Source organism: Amblyraja radiata, chromosome 1, assembly GCF_010909765.2.
Source record: "Amblyraja radiata isolate CabotCenter1 chromosome 1, sAmbRad1.1.pri, whole genome shotgun sequence".
Classification (NCBI taxonomy): domain Eukaryota; kingdom Metazoa; phylum Chordata; class Chondrichthyes; order Rajiformes; family Rajidae; genus Amblyraja; species Amblyraja radiata.
The window spans coordinates 12,962,910-12,987,131 of record NC_045956.1 but is presented as its reverse complement, the minus strand read 5'-3'; the positions used below and the strand labels follow the sequence as shown (position 1 = coordinate 12,987,131).

Genomic DNA, 24,222 nt, shown 5'->3' with positions numbered 1-24,222 from the left:
CATTGAATGGCGGTGCTGGCTCGAAGGGCTGAATGGCCTCCTCCTGCACCTATTGTCTATGTATCTATGTACCTTGATTTTGGTTTCAGATTACAAAGAAAATAGTTCCATGGGAAATCTGAGGGATTTTCAAGGCCTTTTTTTTTTTTTAAGTCCAACTCATTGGCAAGTGAATGAGCACATTTTCTGTTAAATTTCTTGTTTTTTTAAAAATCTATTGTGGCAAAATTAAATCCATGAATAATCTCAGGAATGTTTCATATCCTGATTAAACTTTTAAACCAGCTTAATTTTGTGATAACAGAGCTGCTATTGGATGATTACCAATGTTAATAGTAAAAACTTAAATTGAATGTCGGCACATTGTTTGTTGATACTTCCTATTTTCTTCAATTTATGTGCTGTATGTTTGTATTTCAATGTTTGTGGGCATTGACTGTAAGCAGACATTTTGTGGGATGTCTTTGGGACAAGTCATCAAAGTATACCCTTAGGAAAGTCTTCAGCCCAAATTGTCTTGCTCAGATGAGCATCATTGTGGATTTCATTTAATAATGTGTCCAATGTATATCTTTAAGAATTATTTTTCATGTGTGATTCATATAATACTAGTCCAAGTGGGACCCGTTAGGCCCCATCCCCCAATGCAACCCGTTTCCATCACTCACCCGTTCCCCCAACGTAACCCATTCCCCCCAACGCAATAATCCACCGCTCACCCATAGCCCCCACCGGTGGCCTGGTCCCCAAACGCAACCCGTTCCCCAATGTAAGATTATATCACTCACCCGTTTGGTCCCTATCACACGGGAGGCCTGATCCCCAATGCAACCCGTTCCCCGGCGTAAGATTCCACCACTTACCTATTCCCCCAACGCAACCCATCCCCCCCAATACAATATTCCACCACTCACCCATAGCCCCCAACTGTGCAGGTAATTTTAAACTTTTAAAAATGCAGTTACGCAAAGATTTAAGGGTCTGTCCTACTGCGGGGACCTAATTTGCGAGTTTAGAAGAGTTTGCGCTCGACTCAAACTCGGAACATGGTCAACACGTGGTCCTAGGAGGTCTATGTAACTCTCCTCCATGCTTGAAAGAAGTTCCCGCATAATTGAGGCCTCAGTTTGGTCGAGGAGTATTTTTTAGCATGCTGAATCCGCGAGTAAAGATTGTTCGGCATAGAAAAAAATTGATATTTTTTTACTTGTAGGTTTAGTCGAAGTAGTTCGGCATGTTATTCGTAGGTAATGGAAGGCAATCAAAGGTAGCCGTAGATAGTGTTAGTATAGTCGAAGGTGGTTGTCGAATTGGACTATTCGGTGTCCAATTTTCCCGAAGCTAGTCGAAGCTAGTCTTCAACAGTCGAAGGAGGTCTACGTAGTCGAAGGAGGTCTTCTACGTAGTCGAAGGAGGTCTTTTACATATTCATAGGAGGTTCTCTACATAGTCGAAGGAGGTCTTAGGAGGTGTTCTACTTCGGCGATACAACAAGACCATGACACTTTTTTAAACTCTCCTAAACTCTTCCAAACTCGCAAATTAGGTCCCCGCAGTGGGATTGGCCCTTTAATGTGATGTAGGTGCCACTGACAAGACCATCTTTTGTTATCCAATTCTAATCATTAAACTTTGCTGTGCCAGGTTAGTCTGGCAGATTCTTTCCCTAAAGAACATTTGCTGTGAAGGACTCAGTGTTTTGGGATAGAAACATTGTAGCCGGTAGGGCATTGTGATGTCATAACTGCCGAACTGCCAGTGCAGTTTTGAAGAAATCCAACTTTTAAATGTTACTTTAAAACTTTTTTAACTCCCCCACTATGTCCCTCTCCTTACAACACTGTAAAAACACTCATAGCTTGTGTATTGGCAGCAGTGATCACATTGTGATGTCATTTTCGGATTTCGGAACCTTCACGGCAGCTTGTGTAAATGAGATCCCATTGTGATTGGACAAGTGTGAGATGCCATTGTGACATAATCACTGGAAGCTGCTGGAAGAGTCTCCCCCTCAGTTAATATTATAAAAATCGGCTTTCTTTAAAATAACTTTAAATATCAATAACGTGAAATATAACATCAAATCTGAAAGAAACTTATTACATCGATGACGGGGAAAAAGCTGAGTAAGGTTCTGCAAAAATATTTGTGCTATTGTGTACCGTTTTGGAGAAAATACAATCACACACACACACACACGCCCCACACACACACACGCCCCCCACACACGCCCCCACACCACCTCACACGCCCCCCCACACCACCACACACGCCCCCCCACACCACCACACACGCCCCCCACACCACCACACACGCCCCCCCCACACACACACACGCCCCACACACACGCACACCACCCCCCAACACACACACACCACACACCGCGCACACACAACCCCCACACCACACACACGACAAGACTTTTACAAGTATATAGATGTGTGCAGCTGAATCTTTAGAGGTTTGGATGGAAATGCTATATTTGTATTTTAGAAATGCTTAACTAAAGTATTTGTCTTTTTCTTGCAGCTCTTTCAGAAGCACAGCAGAAATTTGCTCACTCTCTTGGAGGGTTTTCGTTTGAGTTTATCGGGGATGCTGAGACAGATGATGAACGATCTATAGGTAACTAGATGCTATTTCTAAAGTGATTTGCACTTTGTGTTGCTTGAAGCAAAGAAAATGTGATTTGGTTCTCGATTCCTAAATGACATGCAGGGTTTAGATTTTTTTTGTCAGGCTTAATGTCACATCACTGCAGAAACAGCTGTAATTCTAAAGATGCAAGAAATTGTCTGCAATTCTCTTGAAACCTTTGCTAAAATATTCTAAGGGCACCACTACTTTAGAAATTGTTCCATCTTAGTTCCTAATAGCATTTTCCTTATGTAATTGGAATACCAACCTTTTGAACTAATTTCTTCACAATGAAGAAGGTCCATCTGTCTCCTCAGATTCTGGTGAACTTCTACCGCTGCACCATCGAGAGCATCCTTACCAACTGTATCACAGTATGGTATGGCAACTGCTCTGTCTCCGACCGGAGAGCACTGCAGAGGGTGGTGAAAATTGCCCAACGCATCACCGGTTCCTCGCTCCCCTCCATTGAGTCTGTCCAAAGCAAGCGTTGTCTGCGAAGGGCGCTCAGCATCGCCAAGGACTGCTCTCACCCCAACCATGGACTGTTTACCCTCCTACCATCCGGGAGGCGCTACAGGTCTCTCTTTTGCCGGACCAGCAGGTCCAGGAACAGCTTCTTCCCTGCGGCTGTTACACTACTCAACACTGTACCTCGGTGACTGCCAATCCCCCCCCCCGGACACTCCTCCCACAGGAAAAACACTATGACTGTATGCATGTAAATAGATTTATTTATTGAAATCATATTCTATGTCGCTCTTCTAGGGAGATGCTAACTGCATTTCGTTGTCTGTACTGTACACTGACAAAGACAATTAAAGTTGAATCTGAATCTTAATCTGAATCTAATTTTAAATGGTCCACTTGTATTTTTCTCGAATTGGTCTTTGTAACGGAGGCATGTGTTTCTGTTGCTTAAGCATATATATACTCATGAATTATATCAACTGTGCAGACATAACAAAATATAGGGGCAGATCGTCTGTCACCCTGGCATCGCTGGCTGCATATCTCAAGGCCGTGCCTCAATATGCTGCACTGGAACTGCATTGGGGAATCTTCTCCTCCAGCCTCCCCAGCTGTCAAAACTGTCCCTGTTCATAAACGTTTAGAACTGTCTCTGATATTTAGAGATGTCGAGTAACACATTGAAGTCATCAAAAATGAAAATGTAATTGAAAATACGTGCTAACTTGAATTTCCAATTCATGAAAAATATACACACATTTAAAAGAGTTTATTTTTTCAGTTGCTTTTAAGTGGATTACAGAAAAATCTCCGGATACTTTATCTCAGCAGTTGTTGGAATGGAGCCATTGCCCTTGGCGCAGGCACAGCAGGCAATTTTCCCAGCCCGAGGCCTGGGAAGTCTGTGGGAGTTTGTTCTGATTCATTGACTCCTATCATGAGTACACAGGTGCAGGGCAAGGCTAAGGATCATGTGGAAGTTGATTATTTGATATTTTTCTGTAATTTGTAAAATAATTTAGAAAGATTAGATCCCAGTAGCAAAAATATCTTTGATTGATAATGTATTAAATTAATTCAAGAAGTTAAAAGATCCATTGCCAAAGCATGATTTGCAACGTCTATTTACAGTTCATTCAGAAAGTATTCAGACCCCTTCACTTTTTTCACATTTTGTTACGTTACAGCCTTATTTTAAAATGGATTAAATTCATTTTTTTATATCATCAATCTACACACAATGCACCAGAATGAAGAAGCGAAAACAGGTGTTTAGAAATTTTTGCAAGGTAATTAAAAATAAATAACTGAAATATCACATTTACATAAGTATTCAGACCCTTTGCTATAACACTCAAAATTGAGCTTTGATTCATCCTGTTTCCATTGATTATCCTTGAGATGTTTCTACAACTTGATTGGAGTCCACCAATGGTAAATTAAATTAATTGGACATGATTTGGAAAGGCAAATCACCTGTCTATATAAGGTCCCACAGTTGACAGTGCATGTCAGCAAAAACCATGCCATGAAGACGAAGGAATTGTCCGTAGACCTCCGAGACAGGATTGTGTCGAGACACAGATCTGGGGAAGGGTATAAAACCATTTCTGCAGCATTGCAGGTCCCGAAGAGCACAGTGGCCTCCGTCATTCTTAAATGGAAGAAGTTTGGAACCACCAGGACTCTTCATAGAGCTGGCCGCCCGGCCAAACTGAGCAATCGGGGGAGAAGGGCCTTGGTCAGGGAGGTGACCAAGAACCCGATGGTCACTGACAGAGCTCCAGGAGATGGGAGAACCTTCCAGAAGGAAAACTATTATCTGCAGGAATCAACCAATCAGGCCTTTATGGTAGAGTGGCAAGACAGAAGCCACTCCTCAGCAAAAGGCACATGACAGCCCGCTTGGAGTTTGCCAAAAGGCACCTAGAGGACTCTCAGACCATGAGAAACAAGATTCTCTGGTCTGATGAAACCAAGATTGAACTCTTTGGCCTGAATGCCAAGCGTCACGTCTGGAGGAAACTAGGGACCGCACATCACCAGGCCAATACCATACCTATGGTGAAGCATGGTGGTGGCAGCATCATGCTGTGGGGATGCTTTTCAGCGGCAGGAACTGGGAGACTATTCAGGATCGAGGGAAAGATGAACGGAGCAAAGTTCAGAGAGATCCTTGATGAAAACCTGCTCTAGAGTGTTCTGGACCTCAGACTGGGGCGGACGTTCACCTTCCAACCGGACAATGACCCTAAGCTCACAGCCAAGACAAAGCAGGAGTGGTTTAGTGACAAGTCTGTGAATGTCCTTGAGGGGCCCCAGCCAGAGCCCAGACTTGAACCTGATCGAACATCTCTGGAGGGACCTGAAAGTAGCTGTGCATCGACGCTCCCCATCTAACCTGACAGAGCTTGAGAAGGTCTCCAGAGAAGAATGAGAGAAATTACCCAAATACAGGTGTGCCAAGCTTGTAGCGTCATACCCAAGAAGACTTGAGGCTGTAATGTAAATGTGATATTTCAGTTATTTCTTTTTAATTACATTGCAAACATTTCTAAACACCTGTTTTCGCTTTTTAATTCTGGGGTATTGTGTATAGATTTATGATTTAAAAAAAAAAAAAGAATATGATCCATTTTAGAATAAGGCTGTAACGTAACAAAATGTGGAAAAAGTGAAAGGTTCTGAATGCACTGTATATGTTTAGGTTTCCTATTTTAGAATATGCCATTTTCACCAGACAGTCATGTTTCCAAATTAAGTTTTGTGTTTTGCTAGATTTTACAACACATTGTTCAGCAAGTTAGGTTTATTTAGTTTTGCTTCGCTGTGTGTTTTAGTTCATTGTCTTATTTATTGACATTCAAAGCATCATGTCTATTGAGAAACAAAGGTGCCATAATTCAATTTTAAACAAGGCTTACTTAAGGTAGACAGAGCGGAACAAATAACAAATGAACTGCAGTTGAGCACTAATGCATATTCCAGGCATTTTCCTGGTATTTTTGTGTGAAATATCATGAAATCAATTATCTCATTAATATTAGATTAAATAGATTTTTATAATGCCCAATTGTACTTTAAGCATCTTGGTCATTTCCAATTTTGAACTCGCAATGTCAGTGAACTATTGAAAACAGTGTGAACTATTCTACTAACTGCAGCCATTCCTGAATCATTTTTGCTCTCCTGGTAGTAAGTTTGGTGTCAGTTTTTTTAAAGTTGCTTCTCAAAGTTCAGGTGCACACTCTGGATCTACCCACTCAATTCCTTCTAGGTTGCTGGCAACAGCACCACAGAAAACCCCTTTTAACTTAAACATTAATGTTAAACCATGGACTTGGTGGCACTCCTCGGCAAATACTATGTTTTTTATTTTATTTTTTCAAACTGTCCACAGGATTAATTAACCATTTTTAAATTGCACGTAGAGTCCTCAGTTTAACGTTGGGAATTCCAAAAAGATGGGGCTCTGCTACCTGATTGCATATAGTTTAAGATGGCCAAGGTTTCAATAGAGTCTTTCATGTCCCTCGCGTGATATCCTAAAATAACCGTACGGCCAATGGATACTTAAATAGCATCAATGATGGTATTGTAGAACAAAAGTAGCCAAGTGGCACACAGTTAGTGCCCATAAACAAGTTTGATAATGATAGATAATCATTTCTAGGCATAAATGAAGCATTATAGATCACAGCAACATTGTTGAAGTTGTAAAAAAGACCAAGAACTTCAGAGCACCATGGTTGCTTTTCCCCGTGTAACAATGCCACACTGTTCGTCTCATAGTTTTAGCTGATACCACAGCAGGTGTGATATTTTCGGACCGCTCTTAATGAGATGCACTGTTGTGGAAAGAACCATCTTCTGACTGCAGGAAGCTGCTATTACTGAATGTAATGAATGATGGGAAGAGTGGGAGGAGGAGGTTTGATGAGAGAACATTCCCAGGCTGTAAGAGGTTCTTGGGCAGGATGCCGAAGAGCTGAGCAAGGAATCCACATAAGGGATTTATGGCAGAGGCTGCCAAAGAGGTCTTCAAGGACATGAGATGTCTTAAATGGCTTCACTGTGAGGAGACTGGCAATGCAAAAAAGTGGCTGTCCTTAAATACTTAAAATGCATCTGTGTGGGGGGGGGGGGGGGGGGGGGGAGAGAGAAAAATATTTGAATGCGATGATCTTTCGCAAGAACCGGACTTTGATCTCAAATTTTAACTTTTTTCCTCTCTACGTGGGTGCAGCCTGATCTGAAGAGTCATTGTTTATTTTGGATTTGCAGCATCTTCACTATTTAACTTTGAGAAAACTAAATCCAAGTTTCCACTCTTTGACAATGTAGTTTGAGTAACGTCTGTAATGCACAAGCTCCTTAATGTCTTACCTCCCTAGGCAATAATGTCTGACCCTGACCTCGATGGGCCAAGCAGTCATAGTACACACGAGGCTGTAGGGCGTCAGAGATCTCAGTGAGGGCAGGGTTCAGTTTGAGATTTGTGGTTTCAGTTTCAGACTCTAAATGTAGCACTGGTTCCGTCTGCACATTTTTCAAATGAGAAGGAGTGAATGGGTTGACTGGCAACGATCTAGTGATTCAGGGCACATCACGCAGCTTCACCCTCCCAATGCCTTGATAGCTTGCCAACTGTTTGAAGCATTTTAACTGCTATTAAATACATCAGTTCCACTGAGACATTTATCAATGGATATTGATATTTTTTAAAATCTAGTTAAAATTTAAAAAAAAACACGATTAATTAAAATACAATGAAGCAGAATGCCACAAGCACTTGGCTGCTTCCATTTTTTTTGCGCAGGGTTAGCGAGTCCATTCAAATGAAAGGGATAGGTATTTGTGCACCAGCCATTCTTGGTGTACAACTATGGATGTCCTGTGAATGGCATCTTTCCCCTCTTCAGCATGTTTCTGGGCTCCCTCATGAATCCTGTGCTGCGGTGGATAATCAGATCACAATCACAATAATATTTTATTAGCCAAGTATGTTTTGCAACATACGAGGAATTTCATTTGCCATATAACCATATAACAATTACAGCACGGAAACAGGCCATCTCGGCCCTACAAGTCCGTGCCGAACAATTATTTTCCCTTAGTCCCACCTGCCTGCACTCATACCATAACCCTCCATTCCCTTCTCATCCATATGCCTATCCAATTTATTTTTAAATGATACCATCGAACCTGCCTCCACCACTTCCACTGGAAGCTCATTCCACACCGCTACCACTCTCTGAGTAAAGAAGTTCCCCCTCATGTTACCCCTAAACTTCTGTCCCTTAATTCTGAAGTCATGTCCTCTTGTTTGAATCTTCCCTATTCTCAAAGGGAAAAGCTTGTCCACATCAACTCTGTCTATCCCTCTCATCATTTTAAAGACCTCTATCAAGTCTCCCCTTAACCTTCTGCGCTCCAGAGAATAAAGACCTAACTTATTCAACCTTTCTCTGTAACTTAGTTGTTGAAACCCAGGCAACATTCTCGTAAATCTCCTCTGTACTCTCTCTATTTTGTTGACATCCTTCCTATAATTGGGCGACCAAAATTGTACACCATACTCCAGATTTGATCTCACCAATGCCTTGTATAATTTTAACATTACATCCCAGCTTCTATACTCAATGCTCTGATTTATAAAGGCTAGCATACCAAAAGCTTTCTTTACCACCCTATCTATATGAGATTCCACCTTCAAGGAACTATGCACGGTTATTCCCAGATCCCTCTGTTCAACTGTATTCTTCAATTCCCCACCATTTACCATGTACGTCCTATTTTGATTTGTCCTGTCAAGGTGTAGCACCTCACATTTATCAGCATTAAACTCCATCTGCCATCTTTCAGCCCATTCTTCCAAATGGCCTAAATCACTCTGTAGACTTTGGAAATCCTCTTCATTATCCACAACACCCCCTATCTTGGTATCATCTGCATACTTACTAATCCAATTTACCACACCTTCGTCCAGATCAGTGATGTACATGACAAACAACAAAGGACCCAATACAGATCCCTGAGGCACCCCACTAGTCACCTGCCTCCAACCCGACAAACAGCCATCCACCATTACCCTCTGGCGTCAACCTGCATTTATACCCAACCTGACTTGCCAAGTCAGTCATACAAATAAAAGGCAACGCAATGCACAAAACACATTTTAACATAAACATCCACCACAGTGACTCCTCCACATTCCTCGCTGTGATAAAAGGTGAAAAAAAAGTTTAATCTCTTCCCTTTGATCTCCCGAGGTCGGGGGCTTCGAGCCCTACATTCACAGGATGCATTTGACTCCCGTAGCCGGCGGCGGACCCTCCCATTGTGGCGATCTGCTCCTGCATGGGGGGGGTGTCGGCTCCCCACGCCAGATGATCGAACCCCATATCGGGGCTGGTCGAACCTTCCGTGATGTCGGAGCTCCCGACATCCATGGCCTCTCCCGAGACTACAAGCTCCCGATGTAAAGTCTGATCCCTTGCCTGGGAGCGATCCCAGGCAAGGGATCAGCCCCAATGTAAGTCCACGCCCCATGGTGGAGCTCCAAAGCCAGTCCAAGGAGGCCTCCAGCTCCATCGATGGTAGGCCGCAGAGTGACCGGGGAATGCGATCCAAAAATTAATCAAATCTCCGACAGGTAAGAAACTAAAAAAAAAAGTTTCCCCTCCCCCTCCCCCTCCCCCTCCCCCTCCCCCCACATAAAACAAACCTGAGAACATTTACACTGACTTTAAAACGCACTAAAAATAAAAAAAAAGACAAAAAAACAGACCGCTGGCGGGGCTGCTTTCAGACAATTTGGTCCCTATTTCTGAATCGCCCACAAGATGTGACATCTTATTTACCATTAGTATCACACATCTGAGACTCATTTTTCAGTGTGCACATGAAGTGCAAGAGATGTGGAGCAGCACAAGGAACTTTTGGTATCTGTAAATTTGCAGCAGACTAATATTCAGACACCAGAGATAACTCTTCTGTCTTATAAAATAGTTAGATAAGAACAGAAAATGATGGAATAGAAGCTCTTAGCAGATCACCCATCATTCCTGGAAAGGGTTAAAGTTGCAAGTGTGTGACCCTGGCTTTGCCATGAGGTCTTTTGTGCCCACTAGAGGGATAAGCTATGGCTTTGGTTTAACCCTGTGACACCTGCCTGGGTGCTTTCTCAATTCCATATTAAAGGCTGTTGGTTAAGCTTAAAGTTGTGGGAGATTCGGAAATAGGGACCAAATTGTCTGAAGGCAAGAAAGATGAATAATCTCAAGGTGCAAAGAAGCTCTGAGCAGGGCAGTCTGATGCTTTGTGTCGTATCTGCTTTGTGCTTGTATTTCAAAAATTCATTGCATATTCATTTGATGGGACAAAACCTATGGAGTGGTCTTGAAGAAGGATACCACAATTGTAGAATGACATGTATTTGGGTAGAATGATGGGAAATCAAATTTAAAGAGGACTCCTGGGATGCACTGCAAGGTGGTAGATGACTCTCGGGATGCGCTGGTGGTAGATGACTCTCGGGATGCGCCGCACAGTGGCAGACAAGTCCGGGGAATGGCTGCGGAGCTGAACGGCGGACTGGCTGCTGAGAACAAAGGAGCCTGGCGAGATTCGCCGAGAGGGAGGGACCCGGCGGGCCGCATGTGGCCATGTTTGGTGGCAGGCCTCGTTCTCCACTGCGAGAAGTTAAGGCTGTACTAAGCAGTTCTGAAATTTTGTCGGCGGCAGAAACGTGGCAACTATTTGTGTGCTGCCTAGGTGAAGTTTGCTGTATGATTTTATCGGATTGTATGCAAAAAACAAAGGATTTCACTTTACTCTCACTTATGTGACAAAGTAGAATTGAATGGTGTAAAATATGAATATATAAATTCACAATACATGATGCATATCAAAGTATATAAAGGTTACAAGAGTTGGTAATCTTGATATTCCACATATCAACCAATGTTGGTAATGACCAAATTACAAACATTACAAAAACATAAAGCCAAATATATTAGTGCTGTAATATCCAAGTACATGGCTAATGGAGTGCAGGTTATTTGAAGTTGAGATCGATTGTATGTGTCATGGCCAGACAACACCTAGTGTACTAAATATGTAAAATTAATTTGGAAATATTACACCTGTAGAGAACGGACATAGGTTCAAGTTAGTAAAAGATCATTTTAGGGTGTTTTTTTTTTTTTACGTACTGAGTGATTGAGTTCCACGTGGTGTCGAGGGAGTCAAAACTCTGCAGTCATTTAAGAAACAATGGATGATTCATTCAAAAAGGACTTTCTCAATCTTTAAGGATCTTGTATAAATGAAGTCCTTTCTCTTTGAATATTGATCTTAGAAAAATAGAATATGTAGCATGATTGGAGAATATTTCATCCACTGTGCCCCTCTGGCCAAAGAAATAATTATCCTTCCTAATTCCACTTGTTGGCTTAATCCATGGGTTGTGGACTAGGCGCATTTTAAAGCGGCTTTTTCACAGGGGCGAGTTGACGCAAGATGTCACCAGAGTGAAGTGGTCGTGGTCCAGCACGAGTCTCGCACGATATAACGGGGGGTAGATAAAGAGTTCCCACGGTACTCGGCATTTCTGTTATTTGTGCGAGTGACTTGTCCGTCTCCCGAGCTTTCCCGTTAATCTTGAATGAACATCGTGAACTGTAGTGTTGTTAATCACGTGGCACAAATGATGTTACTTTGTTTTCACACACTATATTGGGTTTTTTCACACACTATATTCCTCCCTTGGTTGAATTGGCTCATTTGGAGACATGCCTATACTAGGTATTTTCGAGTACAGGATGGTGGTTATTTTCATTGACGCGCTGTATGCAGCAGCCCACTGTGTGCATCGAGAACGCTTGCGTGAAGGCAGAAGGGTGAGATTAATTAAAAAGAGAATTAAGAGGAAGTCTCACTGGGTGAAGCCCATCTTTCAACGGAGACCTCAATTTGGACAATATGATCAGCTGCTTAATGTGCTGTGCGAAGAGGATAAAAGTGCATTCACAAACTTTGTCAGAATTTCACCCGAGCTCTTTAATGAGCTGAAGAATAATCTGTTTTTTTTTAGACAAATGTTGTTTGGTGTGATGCACCTTCTCTCAATATGTGCAAGAAGTCGTCTTTTTATTTTGTCAAATAGGAATAAAGACTTTGTCTCACATTGACCGTGATGGTTGTCTTATTTTATTATCTACTGAGAGGTGAAACTTTCAAACGTTTAACCAGTCAGTAGACAGACAATAAATAGTAACAATCGAGCCATAAATGGTGTATACATGGTGAAGGGAACAACGCTGTGTGCAAGATAATGTTTAAAATCATGCGAGGAATCGATCGGGTAGATGCACAGTCTCTTGCCCAGAGTAGGCGAATCGAGGACCAGATTACATAGGTTTAAGGTGAAGGGGAAATGATTTAATATGGATCTGATTAAATACTGTCAGTAGTAAACCCGATCAAAAACAACATCAGGACGTCTATTAAACACCAGAGATCCCAGTAAACACCCAGCCAAGACTTATTACAGGTCTAGTGGAAAGACACAAAGCGCTGGAGCAACTCAGCGGGTCAGGCAGCATCGCTAGACAACATGGATAGATGATGTTTCGGGTCGGGACTCTTCTTCAGCGCTGAGTTACTCCCGCATATTGTGTCTTTCCAATGCAGATTAGCGTCTGCGATTCTTTGCTCCTGCATTACGGGGTCTATCTCGATTCCCGATAAAGTCTAAAACCCATCCTCCAGAGTTCTCAGCCCAGGGCGCCCATAAACAAGCCCTTAACTCCACACTGGGGACAGAGGCTGAGAGGTGTACAAAACCATGAGACGAACAGGCAGGGAAATAGACAGAGTCCAGGGTAATATATGTCCTTTGCCCACAGAGGGGATTCGAGGACCAGAGGGCATAGGTTCAAGGTGAGGGGGGAAGATCTAATAGGAATCTGAGTGAGGGGTAACATTTTCGCACAAAGGGTGGTGGGTGTATGGAACAAGCTGCCAGAGGAGGTAGTTGAGGCTGGGTCCATCCCTACATTTAAGAAACATTTAGACAGGTACATGGATAAAACAGGTTGGGAGGGATATGGACCAGACGCAGGCAGATGGGACTAGTTTCGATGGGACATTTTGGCCGGTATGGGCAAGTTGAGCTGAAGGGCCGGTTTCCACACTGTAACTCGATAAAGCCAGTGAGTATACGATCTAAGATAGTCCGAGGGTCTCGAATGAGGTAGGTAGTAGTTCAGGAATGCTCTGTGGTTGGTGTTAGGATGGTTCAGTTACATAAGTGCTCAAATGTAGGCACCGTTTTCGCAGTGGAAGCTCCGAGACTGTGCAGCGGGCGATTGTCGTGTTGGCTGGGACTCCTGTTATCCATGCAGGGGATTGACCTCAGTCTGAAGAAGGCTCTCGACCCGAAACGCCACCCGTTCCTTCTCTCCAGAGTTGCTGCCTGTCCGGCTGAGTTGCTCCAAGCAACTGGTGTCTATCTTCAAAGGACTGACCACCGGGCTGGATGTCGGGGCTGGCGTGTTGCGTTTCACAGACCGAACTGTCCAATTAATGGTAACAGATGGGCACTGAGGGAAGTCCCCCCCCCTCCCTGTTTATCTGCCCTTTCTTTAACTTTTGTGCCTCTATGCAAGTATCTCGCGAGCCATCCCAGACTGCCCATTTCTGCTCCCCCTCGTCTTTAATAACTACATTTCCCTAACAATTACTATCTTTGTTAGTTATAGGAGTAAAATTAGGCCATTCGGTCCATTAAGTCCACTCCGCCATTCAATCGCGGCTGATCTATCTCTCCCTCTCCCTCTCAACCACATTCTCTTGCCTTCTCCCCATAACCTCCTGACAGCCGCACTAATCAGGAATGTATCTATCTCTGCCACTATTCTTCACCCTTTTGACAGTAGTTTTGTTTTATTGGAGACGCGGGAGACAGCGGATGCTGGAATACTGAGCAAAACACGAAATGCTGGAGGAACTCGGTGCATTTGTGTTTAAGAAGGAACTGCAGATGCTGGAAAATCGAAGGTACACAATAATGCTGGAGAAACTCAGCGGGTGCAGCAGCATCTATGGAACGAAGGAAATAGGCAACGTTTCGGCCCGAAACGTTGCCTACTTCCTTCGCTCCATAGATGCTGCTGCACCCGCTGAGTTTCTCCAGCATTTGTGTGTGTGGGTGGGAGTAGGGGGGAGGGGGGGGGGGGGGGAGAGAGATAAGGCAGCCTGAAGAAAGGGTCGCCTGTCCATTTCCCTCCGTAGATGCTGCATGGCCCGCGGAGTTCCTACAGTCTTAGAAACTGCTTTAGACAAAAAGAGACACAAACTACTGGAGTAAAATAGCTCAGCAAGTGAGGTACCTGAACACTCAAAAATGAAAAAGAATGAAAATTTGATTATTTCACCTCCCTTCAACTATTTTGTGTTTCAGCATGAGAGGGATTATAACATTAGAGACATTCATCTTGTAGTGATGTGTTAATGAAGAATTGCAGACATCAATCTGATAGTAAAAAATATATTTATTTAACAATGAGGTAAAACAAGCACTGACAATCAAACTGCTCAGTTACTCACCGTTCGCAGGAGTTCCCACGGTACCCGCAAGAGTTATTACGGATATCGCACGGATATCGCACTGGCCACTATGTTCATACAATGTTGCAATGCTTACCCACAAGTGTACAAGTCACTCTTGGAGAAATTCAAACTTTCTTGAATTTTCTCCCGAGTGACCAAGTCACACGATTACCTGCCGTTAGCGCCACGGTGGTCCACGAATGCCGTACTGTTATCGCACGAGGTTCCCACGATGTTAAACTCTGGTTCACTCTTGCGTCAAGTCGCCCCGTGAAAAGCCACTTAAGTGTACATATCCCAGTGCTGCTTTAAATCCAATGAGGATTTTTACTTCTAGGAAGTGGGTTCTAGACCACCATTACCTCCGAGATTAAAATCATCTTGAGAACTTGAAGCTTTCAACCATCTCTACTTCAGCACGATCAATGTATACAATGTGTGTGTGTACTGCTTTTCTTCCTGAAGCCAATCACAATCTCCTTTGTCTTGCTGACATTGAGGGAGAGCTTGTTGTCTTGGCATCAGGTTATGGGGTTCTCAATCACCTTCCTACACTCCGTCATTATTTAATATCCGGCTCACTAAGGTGGTGCTATCTGCGAACTTGTAGATAGTTTCAAAAGCCCACTGTGACTTGTTCTCATGGTAAAATCTTGACCAAGAATCAGCGGTTTATTGTTGAGACAGCAAACCAAGATAAGATTTGTTTTTTCTATTCTGATGGGATTGCTAAGCAGCTAAATGTATTAAAATTGAAAAATACGGGAACTTTTAACAATTTCCCACAGAATGATCTTCAATTTTGTAATTCTTTATGTTTGTGTGTGCATTTAATGACTGATGAACACTATTCTATTCTGATCAAACTGCTACAGTTCTCAGAACTGATTGTTTTCCTAAAAACAACGTGAAGTTGTGTTTAGATAAGCTTGGACAGGAGGGATATGTGCCTAATGCAAGCAAATGGATCTAACGTAGGGAGGCATTATGATCTGCCACTGTTTATCTCCCGAAGACCAGTGACCGAGAAGACAGCCTGGGGTTTGCCTGAACCGGGCACCGCTCATAACAACTGGAGTGCGGACTGGATGTGGAAAATGTTGCCAAACATGACGCCTCCTGCTTGCTGGCTCAGTGGACTATACCGGTTCGATACTGGCAACACCACCAGGTGTGGAATAACCCCGGCCATAGCGGAGGGACAGGCCTTAACACTGAGCACTCAGGAGGTACAGTGCGCTCTGCGTAGGATCAATCCACCAATCAGGCCCGGATGGTGTACAGGGAAGAGTATTAAAGGACTGTGCTGGACAGCTGGCGGAGGTATTCACGAGAATCTTCAATCTATCTCTATCTCTGGCAACGGTCCCCAAGTGCCTGAAAACAGCCACCATAGTGCCGGTGCCGAAAAAGTCCAAAATCACCAACCTCAACGACTACCGGCCGGTTGCCCTGACTCCAATCCCCATGAAGTGCTTCGAAAGGCTGGTCCTCTCCCATATTAAATCCAGCATCCCTGCCTCACTGGACTCCCATCAATTTGCATACAGGGCAAATAGATCGACAGAGGATGCCATCTCTCTGGCCCTTCACACTGTCCTGACTCACCTGGACAGACAGGGCACGTATGTGAGGATGCTCTTCATTGACTATAGCTCTGCATTCAATACGGTCATCCCCACCAAGCTCACCACCAAACTCCACCAGCTAGGCCTCAGCTCACCGATATGCGCTTGGATCCTGAACTTTCTCACGGAGCGACCGCAGGCAGTGAGACTGGGCCCGCACCTGTCCTCCACCATCACCCTGAGCACCGGCACACCACAGGGTTGTGTACTAAGCCTCATGCTCTACTCCCTCTTCACTCACGACTGTGTCCCTGCATTCGACACCAACACCATCGTGAAGTTTGCAGACGACACAACAGTGATTGGGCTGATCACCAACGGTGATGAAACAAACTACAGAGCGGAGGTGCAGAACCTGGCGGACTGGTGCGCCAATAACAACTTGGCACTAAACACCTCCAAGACCAAGGAGCTGATTATTGACTTCAGGAGGTCCCATTCTGGAGAATACGCCCCAATCTCCATTTACGGGGAAAGTGTGGAGAGAGTGTCCAGCTTTAAGTTTCTGGGCACTCGCATTTCAGAAGACCTCACATGGTCCACAAACACCGCCGCGCTGGTCAAGAAGGCACAGCAACGACTGTTCTTCCTGAGGACATTAAAAAAGACTGGTCTGCCCCAACAGCTGCTGACAACGTTCTACCGCTGCACCACAGAGAGCATACTAACGTATGGCATCTCTGTGTGGTATCTCAGCTGCACGGAGGCGGAGAGGAGAGCTCTTCAGCGCGTCGTCAACAGAGTGCAGCGGATCATCGGGACAGAGCTACCAGCCTTGGAGGGCATCTACCACACGCGGTGCCTCAGGAAGGCCCTCAGCATCCATAAGGACTCATCACACCCCTGCCACGGTCTGTTTCAACTACTTCCCTCCGGCAGACGTTACAAGGCCTTCTACGCCCGAACCTCTAGACTCAGGAACAGTTTTATCCCAAGAGCTATAGCGGCTCTGAACCGGCCCTAATGAGTGCCCCCCCACCCACCCCCTTTGGACAGTCTCCCTCAGATGGTCACGTCAATCAATTCAGCTTGTTTATTTATGTATTGTATTTATTTACCTTTCTTGCACATCAGTGGAGCTGCATACTAAATCTCGTTGCACTGACGTGCAATGACAATAAAAGATATATTATTATTATTATTTCTACACAACTGCTAATTGGGGGTGATATGGTGATACTCTACTGGACTGTTTGTAGGGAAATAATTTCACGGTGTGTTTGCACATCGCTCATGTGACAATAAAGCACCATTGATTGGTATTTAGCTGCATAGTCATGAGTAAATAAGGAATACATTACGGGGCTGAGAAAGCATCTTTGCGGGTCACAGGTGTTGAGGATTATCATTGGGGCGGATCGTGGAGAGCGACCTTCCAATCCTAATTACTTTAAATCTGCCCTTTTTATCTGTTATCTGGCTTCTTTAAAATGTTACACTATTAAATATCCCCTCTGCCTCTACTGTTCTGAAGAAAACAATCCCTTATTCAGTTATTTTAGAACTAACATTCTCTTTCTTGCTGGCCTCATCCATGTAAACCACCCACTCCACCTTTAGTGAAGACAGGTTTCTAAAATGTGATGACCAAAATTCTGTTTTCTTGCTGAGGCCTAACTATTAATTTACACAGTTCGTGCACCGTACTGTTATTGCATCCTATGCCTCCTCCTCAAACCAAAAATCCTTGCTGGTTGTGAGCTGCAGTTTAAATAGACATGTTTTAAGTTAGAAGTCGGCTGTTGTGAGGAAAGGCATTAAAGACCCCTGCATACACTGAATGACAAAAGTTTGCAAAATCTTCGACAAGGGAAATTAAAAATGTGTAAATTATTTTAAAGTCTGAAATGAATCGATAATCAAATGTTGCAAGGACTATGAGGAACTGAACGATCTGAAGGACTGAGAGCAGCACTTCTTCTTCTTGCGTATGGCGTGCACAGCCTAAAGTTGTAGAACAACTTGTTCTATTTGATCTTATTTGATTGTGCACACCGGGTTGATTGCATTTGTCGAAACAGGGCGGACCACGTGAAGGTTGCAATCTCCCACCCCAGGGCAGCACTGCGGTGCAGCGATAGAACGGCTGCCTTACAGTCAGGGCCGTCTTAACAGCATTATAGGCCCCCGGGCAAAGCAGTGCACTGGGGCCCCTACCTACACAACCACTCACAGGAATAAAAATGTAAATGGTCGATAAAATTAAAGCCAGTTCAAACGCTGCTGCCCCATTGTGCTGTGAAGCTGATTTAAAAACATCATGCACATGAACACTCTGAATGCAATTTCAACATTGGGAAACACAAATTTCAAGTTGTCCGGAATTATTTTGATCCTCTTCTTCTGATCCGTCATATCTAATAATACGAACACTTCGCTTTTGTTTCCCTTATTTCACATCGCTATAATCTGAATCTGGACACCTACTCCTGGCTTTCAATTCGTATTCACCAAATCTGTTCAAGTTCAAGTTTATTGTCATGTGTCCCTGATAGGACAATGAAATTCTTGCTTTGCTTCAGCACACAGAACATAATAGGCATTATGAACTACAAAACACATGAATTGCTGGTTGTGAAACGCCCGAACCTCCAGACTCAGGAACAGTTTCATCCCAAGAGCTATAGCGGCTCTGAACCGGCCCTAATGAGTGCCCCCCCACCCACCCCCTTTGGACAGTCTCCCTCAGATGGTCACGTCAATCAATTCAGCTTGTTTATTTATGTATTGTATTTATTTACCTTTCTTGTACATCAGTGGAGCTGCACACTAAATCTCGTTGCACTGACGTGCAATGACAATAAAAGATATATTATTATTATTATTATTATTATAATAAATAAACTGATAAAGTGCAAATAACAAATAATGGGTTATTAATGTTCAGAGTTTTGGCCGAGCCAGGTTTAATAGCCTGATGGCTGTGGGGAAGTAACTATTTCTGAACCTGGTCGTTGCAGCCTTCAGGGTCCTGAATTTAATTTCCTGTCTCTAATTTCCTGAAGATAGGTTTTCAGAGACTCACGATTCATGGCAACAAGTATGTTCACATCCTCTGACTGCAGGACCTTACTTGTTTTGTTCACTCTTTCAAGAATGTCATTCCAAAGAATTGTGAGAAAGATTTTTTCCTGTTTCTCCATTTTCTCGCTTAATCCTTCTGCCTCTCGCCTTGTGTTCACTTCCTGTTCAGTGTCAGCTGATGCAGAATCCAGTGCATGTTTAATTTTCTCGAAAACCCCCATACAGAGCATGAACAGGATCAACATGTGACGACCATCTCGTGTCAGACAGATGCTTGACCACAATATGTTTTCCTAAAGATGATGCCAGAACATTCCATCGATGTGTAGAAGCAGAGAAAAAGGAATACAGACCCTGAACAAAGTCAAAAGATTTTTACAGTCTGTAGTCAACACTGTGCTGCTTTTACACCTACCAAGTTCAGGCTGTGTCCAGCACAGGGGACATAGATGGCAAACTCATTCGGTTGATGAATCCATGCTTGCAATCCAGTATTTATTTATTGACCGCAAGTCACAACATACATAGATTAGCATGGGGCCCCTATGCTCGTGGGGCCCCGGGTAACTGCCCAGCGTTAAGATGGCCTTGCTTACAGTGCCAGAGACACGGGTTGTTCCTGATGAGGTGCTGTTTGTATGGAGTTTGTACGTTCTCCCTGTGACAGCGTGGGTGTTCTCTGGCGCCTCGTATTCCTCCCACATTCCAAAGACTTGCAGGTTTGTAGGTTAAATTGGTTTCAGTAAATTGTCCCTAGTTCTAGTGTACGGCTGATCACTGGTCAGCGTGGATCGAAGGGCCTGTTTCCATGCTGTATCTCTAACCTGAACTAAACTAACAATTTATGCAATCACTGTGGGCCTTAATCTCCTCAAATTGCAGGACAGACTTGGAAACTGAACAACCTACTCCTACTATGTTTATATTTATGATGGGAAATATCTACTTATTCTGGAAAATTGTTAGAAAAGTGTCAACATTTGTTAATTGCTTTGCCATTGTATTCCAGATGAGTCCATTCAGGAGTTTGCCGCATTTTTACGTACTCTCGAGGAACAGAGGGAAATGATGGTAAGCAGAAATACTGTGCGCTTGGAGAAGGAATTGTCTCCACATGTTTTAACTAAGTATTCTGGGAATTGACTTGCTTGCTTGCTATATAAATATAGATAGGTCTTTTGAGATCAATTCACCACAAACTACTTTCATGTCATCAGGAATTTGATTGGAATGCTCCTCTTAACAGATTGGTGTAATTGTAGTTTCTCTATGTTCTCTAAATCCCCAAGGGAAAAAGATCATTGCAAGTTGCTAGCTTCAGTCTGTGGTTTTACTATTCCCATAATCTAGTTTGCTATTTACTGTTCTTTTCCCAAAGCATTATGGTATTTAATTGTTTTAGGCTGACCACAGCATAAGATCCACTTTGTTGCTTAGTTTTCTTTTCCCTCTGTTGGTGCTCATTTCAGCCTAATGATTTAAAACAGAATGCAATTTATTCTGAAGTGTAGTTACCGTATTTCCCGGCAATGAAGATGCTATTTTTTACCCAAAAATAAGGCACGAAAATTTACCTGCGTCTTGGAGGTCAAAGGTTAGGTTGTTAGCCAAGATATATAGACTTAGCTATCCCTCAGTACAGCAACATCAAGAATGATGTTGCTGTACTGAGGTATAGCCGAGTCTGTCCCTCATTGCTGGCAGCTGATGGGAAGCTGCACAGCATGTGGGGAGGCTGGCCCGGGTCAGCATGGGCAGGAGCGTTGAGAAGGAGGGGGTCGGGGATCATGCCAGCAACTGACTCATTCACCGCTGCCGTGACGCTCCGGGCGCAGAGCCACCGCATTGTGGCCGGGGAGGGAAGTAGCTCGGTGGCTGCGAGCAGCCACCGGGTCCGGACAGCAAAACCTCAGCACCTTCTGCCGGCCCGCTCACCTCTGGCAGTGCTCTCCGTCTGGACGCCTCTCTCCTGCCGCTCGCCGGCCTCGCTCATGTCAGCCGCTTCCGCAAATCCTTAAATTCCGACTGCTGCCAGGAGCAGGACATGACCTCACTTGCTGCACTTGCTGGGTGACACTTCACGGCATTCACTGCCGGGTCTTTCAGGATCAAAGATCATAGAGCGGAGCGGGTCAGCTGCGATGGATAACAGGATAGCGGGCGGTGGAGCTTACTCCTGTGTCAGCTCGAGAAACCTCAATTGGTTCCTTGAACTAGTATTGTCATTCAATAAGATCACAACTGATTCAACTTGTCCGGGTGTGCTACCGTTTTTCCCACCGTGTCTCCACCTGCCATCACCCATTCAGTCATTCAGAATGGAGGAGATCTGGAAGCCTTGGGCAAATTGAATTGTTACTTTCTTTATTTTTATGCATCTATTTATTTATTTATTTTTGAGCATGAGAAGTTCTATGTCCTGCCAGCCTTTTTATCAAAATTTAGCAACTCAAAATGGGGGTGCGTCTTCGATGCAGGTACGTCTTCATTGCCGGGAAATACGGTAATTCAGCATTTACTCCCACTATGGGTAATAGCTGAGCCTCACGTTGCGAGTTGACACAAGAGGTACCCCGAGTTAAAACTCGTGGTAATAACGTACGATTAACGTACAGAACTCGTGGACGCAACTTAGAGACTCGTGGCCCTAACGGGTGAAACTTGTCAACTCTTGCAAAAAATCAAACATGTTTAACATTTTCCACGAGTCAATTTTACTCTTGATGTTAAGAATTGAAACATTTTAACTCGTTGTAAGAACGTAGTGGCCCGTGCGTTTACCTTAGTGTATCGTGAGTCTACCGTGGGAACTCTTTAACTCAGCGGAGCAGGCAGCAGCAGCTTGTCGCTCCCTTCAGTTTCCCAGCGTCAATCACCTGCCATAACGCGAGAGAGATCATGCACTGTTGTAGGTCTCCTTTGCACTTCGGTGTTTCTGTCTTTCTCCACACACATGGCCCTATCTACACCCTCTGCTTCCCGGCCATGTGTGTGACCCCTTCCCTCACCACTCCAGCTCCCCGCCCATTGCACCGGCGCGGGGGGTTTGCACTGTCTTCACGTCGGCGATGCCAGCAGGTCAGTGCCAGTCGCTCCGGGGCAGTCGCTACCTTCAGTTTCCCAGGGGGTCGGGACAGGACTGGAGTTGGGAGGGAAAGGTGGGGGGGGGGGGGGGGTTAGTTGAGCAGGAGAGTGGGGTTGTTTGCAGTTGCAGAGGGAGGGGCCAAGGGGGCCACCGACCCCCAGGGGCTGGAGTTGCTGTTGGCTGTGGGTCTCTGGGTTCTCCGTGCTTGCAGTGGGCCTGGGGGTCGGTGTCCCGTTGGTCCTGACGTCTCCGGCCACCCCCGTGGACAGGAGCTGAGACTGGGAACTGTACCACCGGTGCGATAGGCGGGAAGCTGGAGAGGGGAGGTAAGGGGTCACACACATGGCCGGGAAGCAGAGGGGTGTAGGTGGGGGTGGTGACAGATAGGGCCAACAATGAGTGGAGAAAGACAGAAACACCGACGTGCAAAGGAGACCTACAACAGTGCATGATCTCTCTCGCGTATGGCAGGTGATTGTCGCCTGCCCGCTGTTCCTGACGCTAAAGCCTTGGGATCGTTGCCCTTCGTGTTGGCGTGGAGGGGGAGGGGGGTATTGTGCTGTTTGATCGCCCCCTGCTATCCCAGGGACAGGGAGACACAGCGGCTTTTGAGACTGTTGCGCAATCACTTCCAAAGGTTCTGCCCACACAGTCAGTACACCTCTCCTACACTTGTCTCCCGCACTAAGATCATCCCGCAGAGAATGATCCCAGCCTAACCCAAGAGCCATGTCACCCCAGACAGATTAATGACGCACCACCCCCCCCCAACCTCTCTCCATCTCAACTCACGCCTGGGCACCAAAGCAGCTCAGGAGGCGAACCCTGAGCTCCGTCTCACAACAATCTGATGTGCACATCCGTCCACATTCAAAGATTTAATCTCCCGTCTCCCGGCAGTGTGTAGACATGGCAGTAAATTCAATTAAAACATATCAAACCTGTGTGTTTCAAACAAATCATAAGTATAACTGCTCTGGCACTGGATGGTGCGCATTTTCCCTTTGTAGGTCACATCAATAGATGCGGCCGCTCTGAATTCTATCTTTAAAACAAAGCCACAGGATGGAGAGGTCTTCATTAACACTGTTGCTTATTAAAACATAACACTGTTGCTTATTAAAACAAACCTTCAATCAGGATTGGCTCAAGAGTAACTCGGGAGACGAACTTGGAACATCGCAGAAATGACAAGTAAACGGCAAACTTGTCATACCCGTGGGAACTCGGTTAAACTCTTGATCATACACTTGCAATCTCGTACACAACCACGAGTCTTTCACTCGGGGTACCTCTTGTGTCAACTCGCAACGTGAGACTCAGCTTTAAATCAGCTGCTGAAGATTTCAGCTTAGATTTTAATTAACTGCGAAACCAGTTTTGTTTTTGTGGCACATATATCTGGTATGGGAAGTGTAGTCCAGAGGGAGTACTTCACTCAGCTAGGTTTAGAATAGTGATTTTACTGTGCCTGCAATGGGTGATGTATTTCCATGCTTTGTACAAATGGTAAATGTAAATGTGTTTCTCAGCAACTCCAGCAATGCTATTTCTAGGATAGTTGGTGCTATGCATTTCAATTGAGATCAGTAGCACTGGGCACCCTGGGAATTGCCTCAGAATTGCCCACCCTGGAAAACATTCTTCTGGCTGAACTTTGTTGGTTGTGAGTTTTCCATGGAATGCCTGCTGTGGATAGCTATATCTTTTTAGTTAATCTGTAACATCATGCCCTGCATAATCAACATTTAGCAAATGGAT

At 44.5% G+C, this 24,222-nt stretch overlaps 1 protein-coding gene across 1 annotated transcript in view; it reads left to right on the top strand.

Annotated features, from left to right (window-relative positions):
• Positions 1–24,222, top strand: part of arhgap10 (Rho GTPase activating protein 10) — a 168,413-nt gene that overhangs the window by 52,866 nt on the left and 91,325 nt on the right. Inside the window, exons 2-3 of the mRNA XM_033017799.1 lie at positions 2,530–2,625; positions 20,386–20,447. Coding sequence (XP_032873690.1) covers positions 2,530–2,625; positions 20,386–20,447 — 158 coding nt within the window. The remainder of the gene's footprint in view (positions 1–2,529; positions 2,626–20,385; positions 20,448–24,222) is intronic.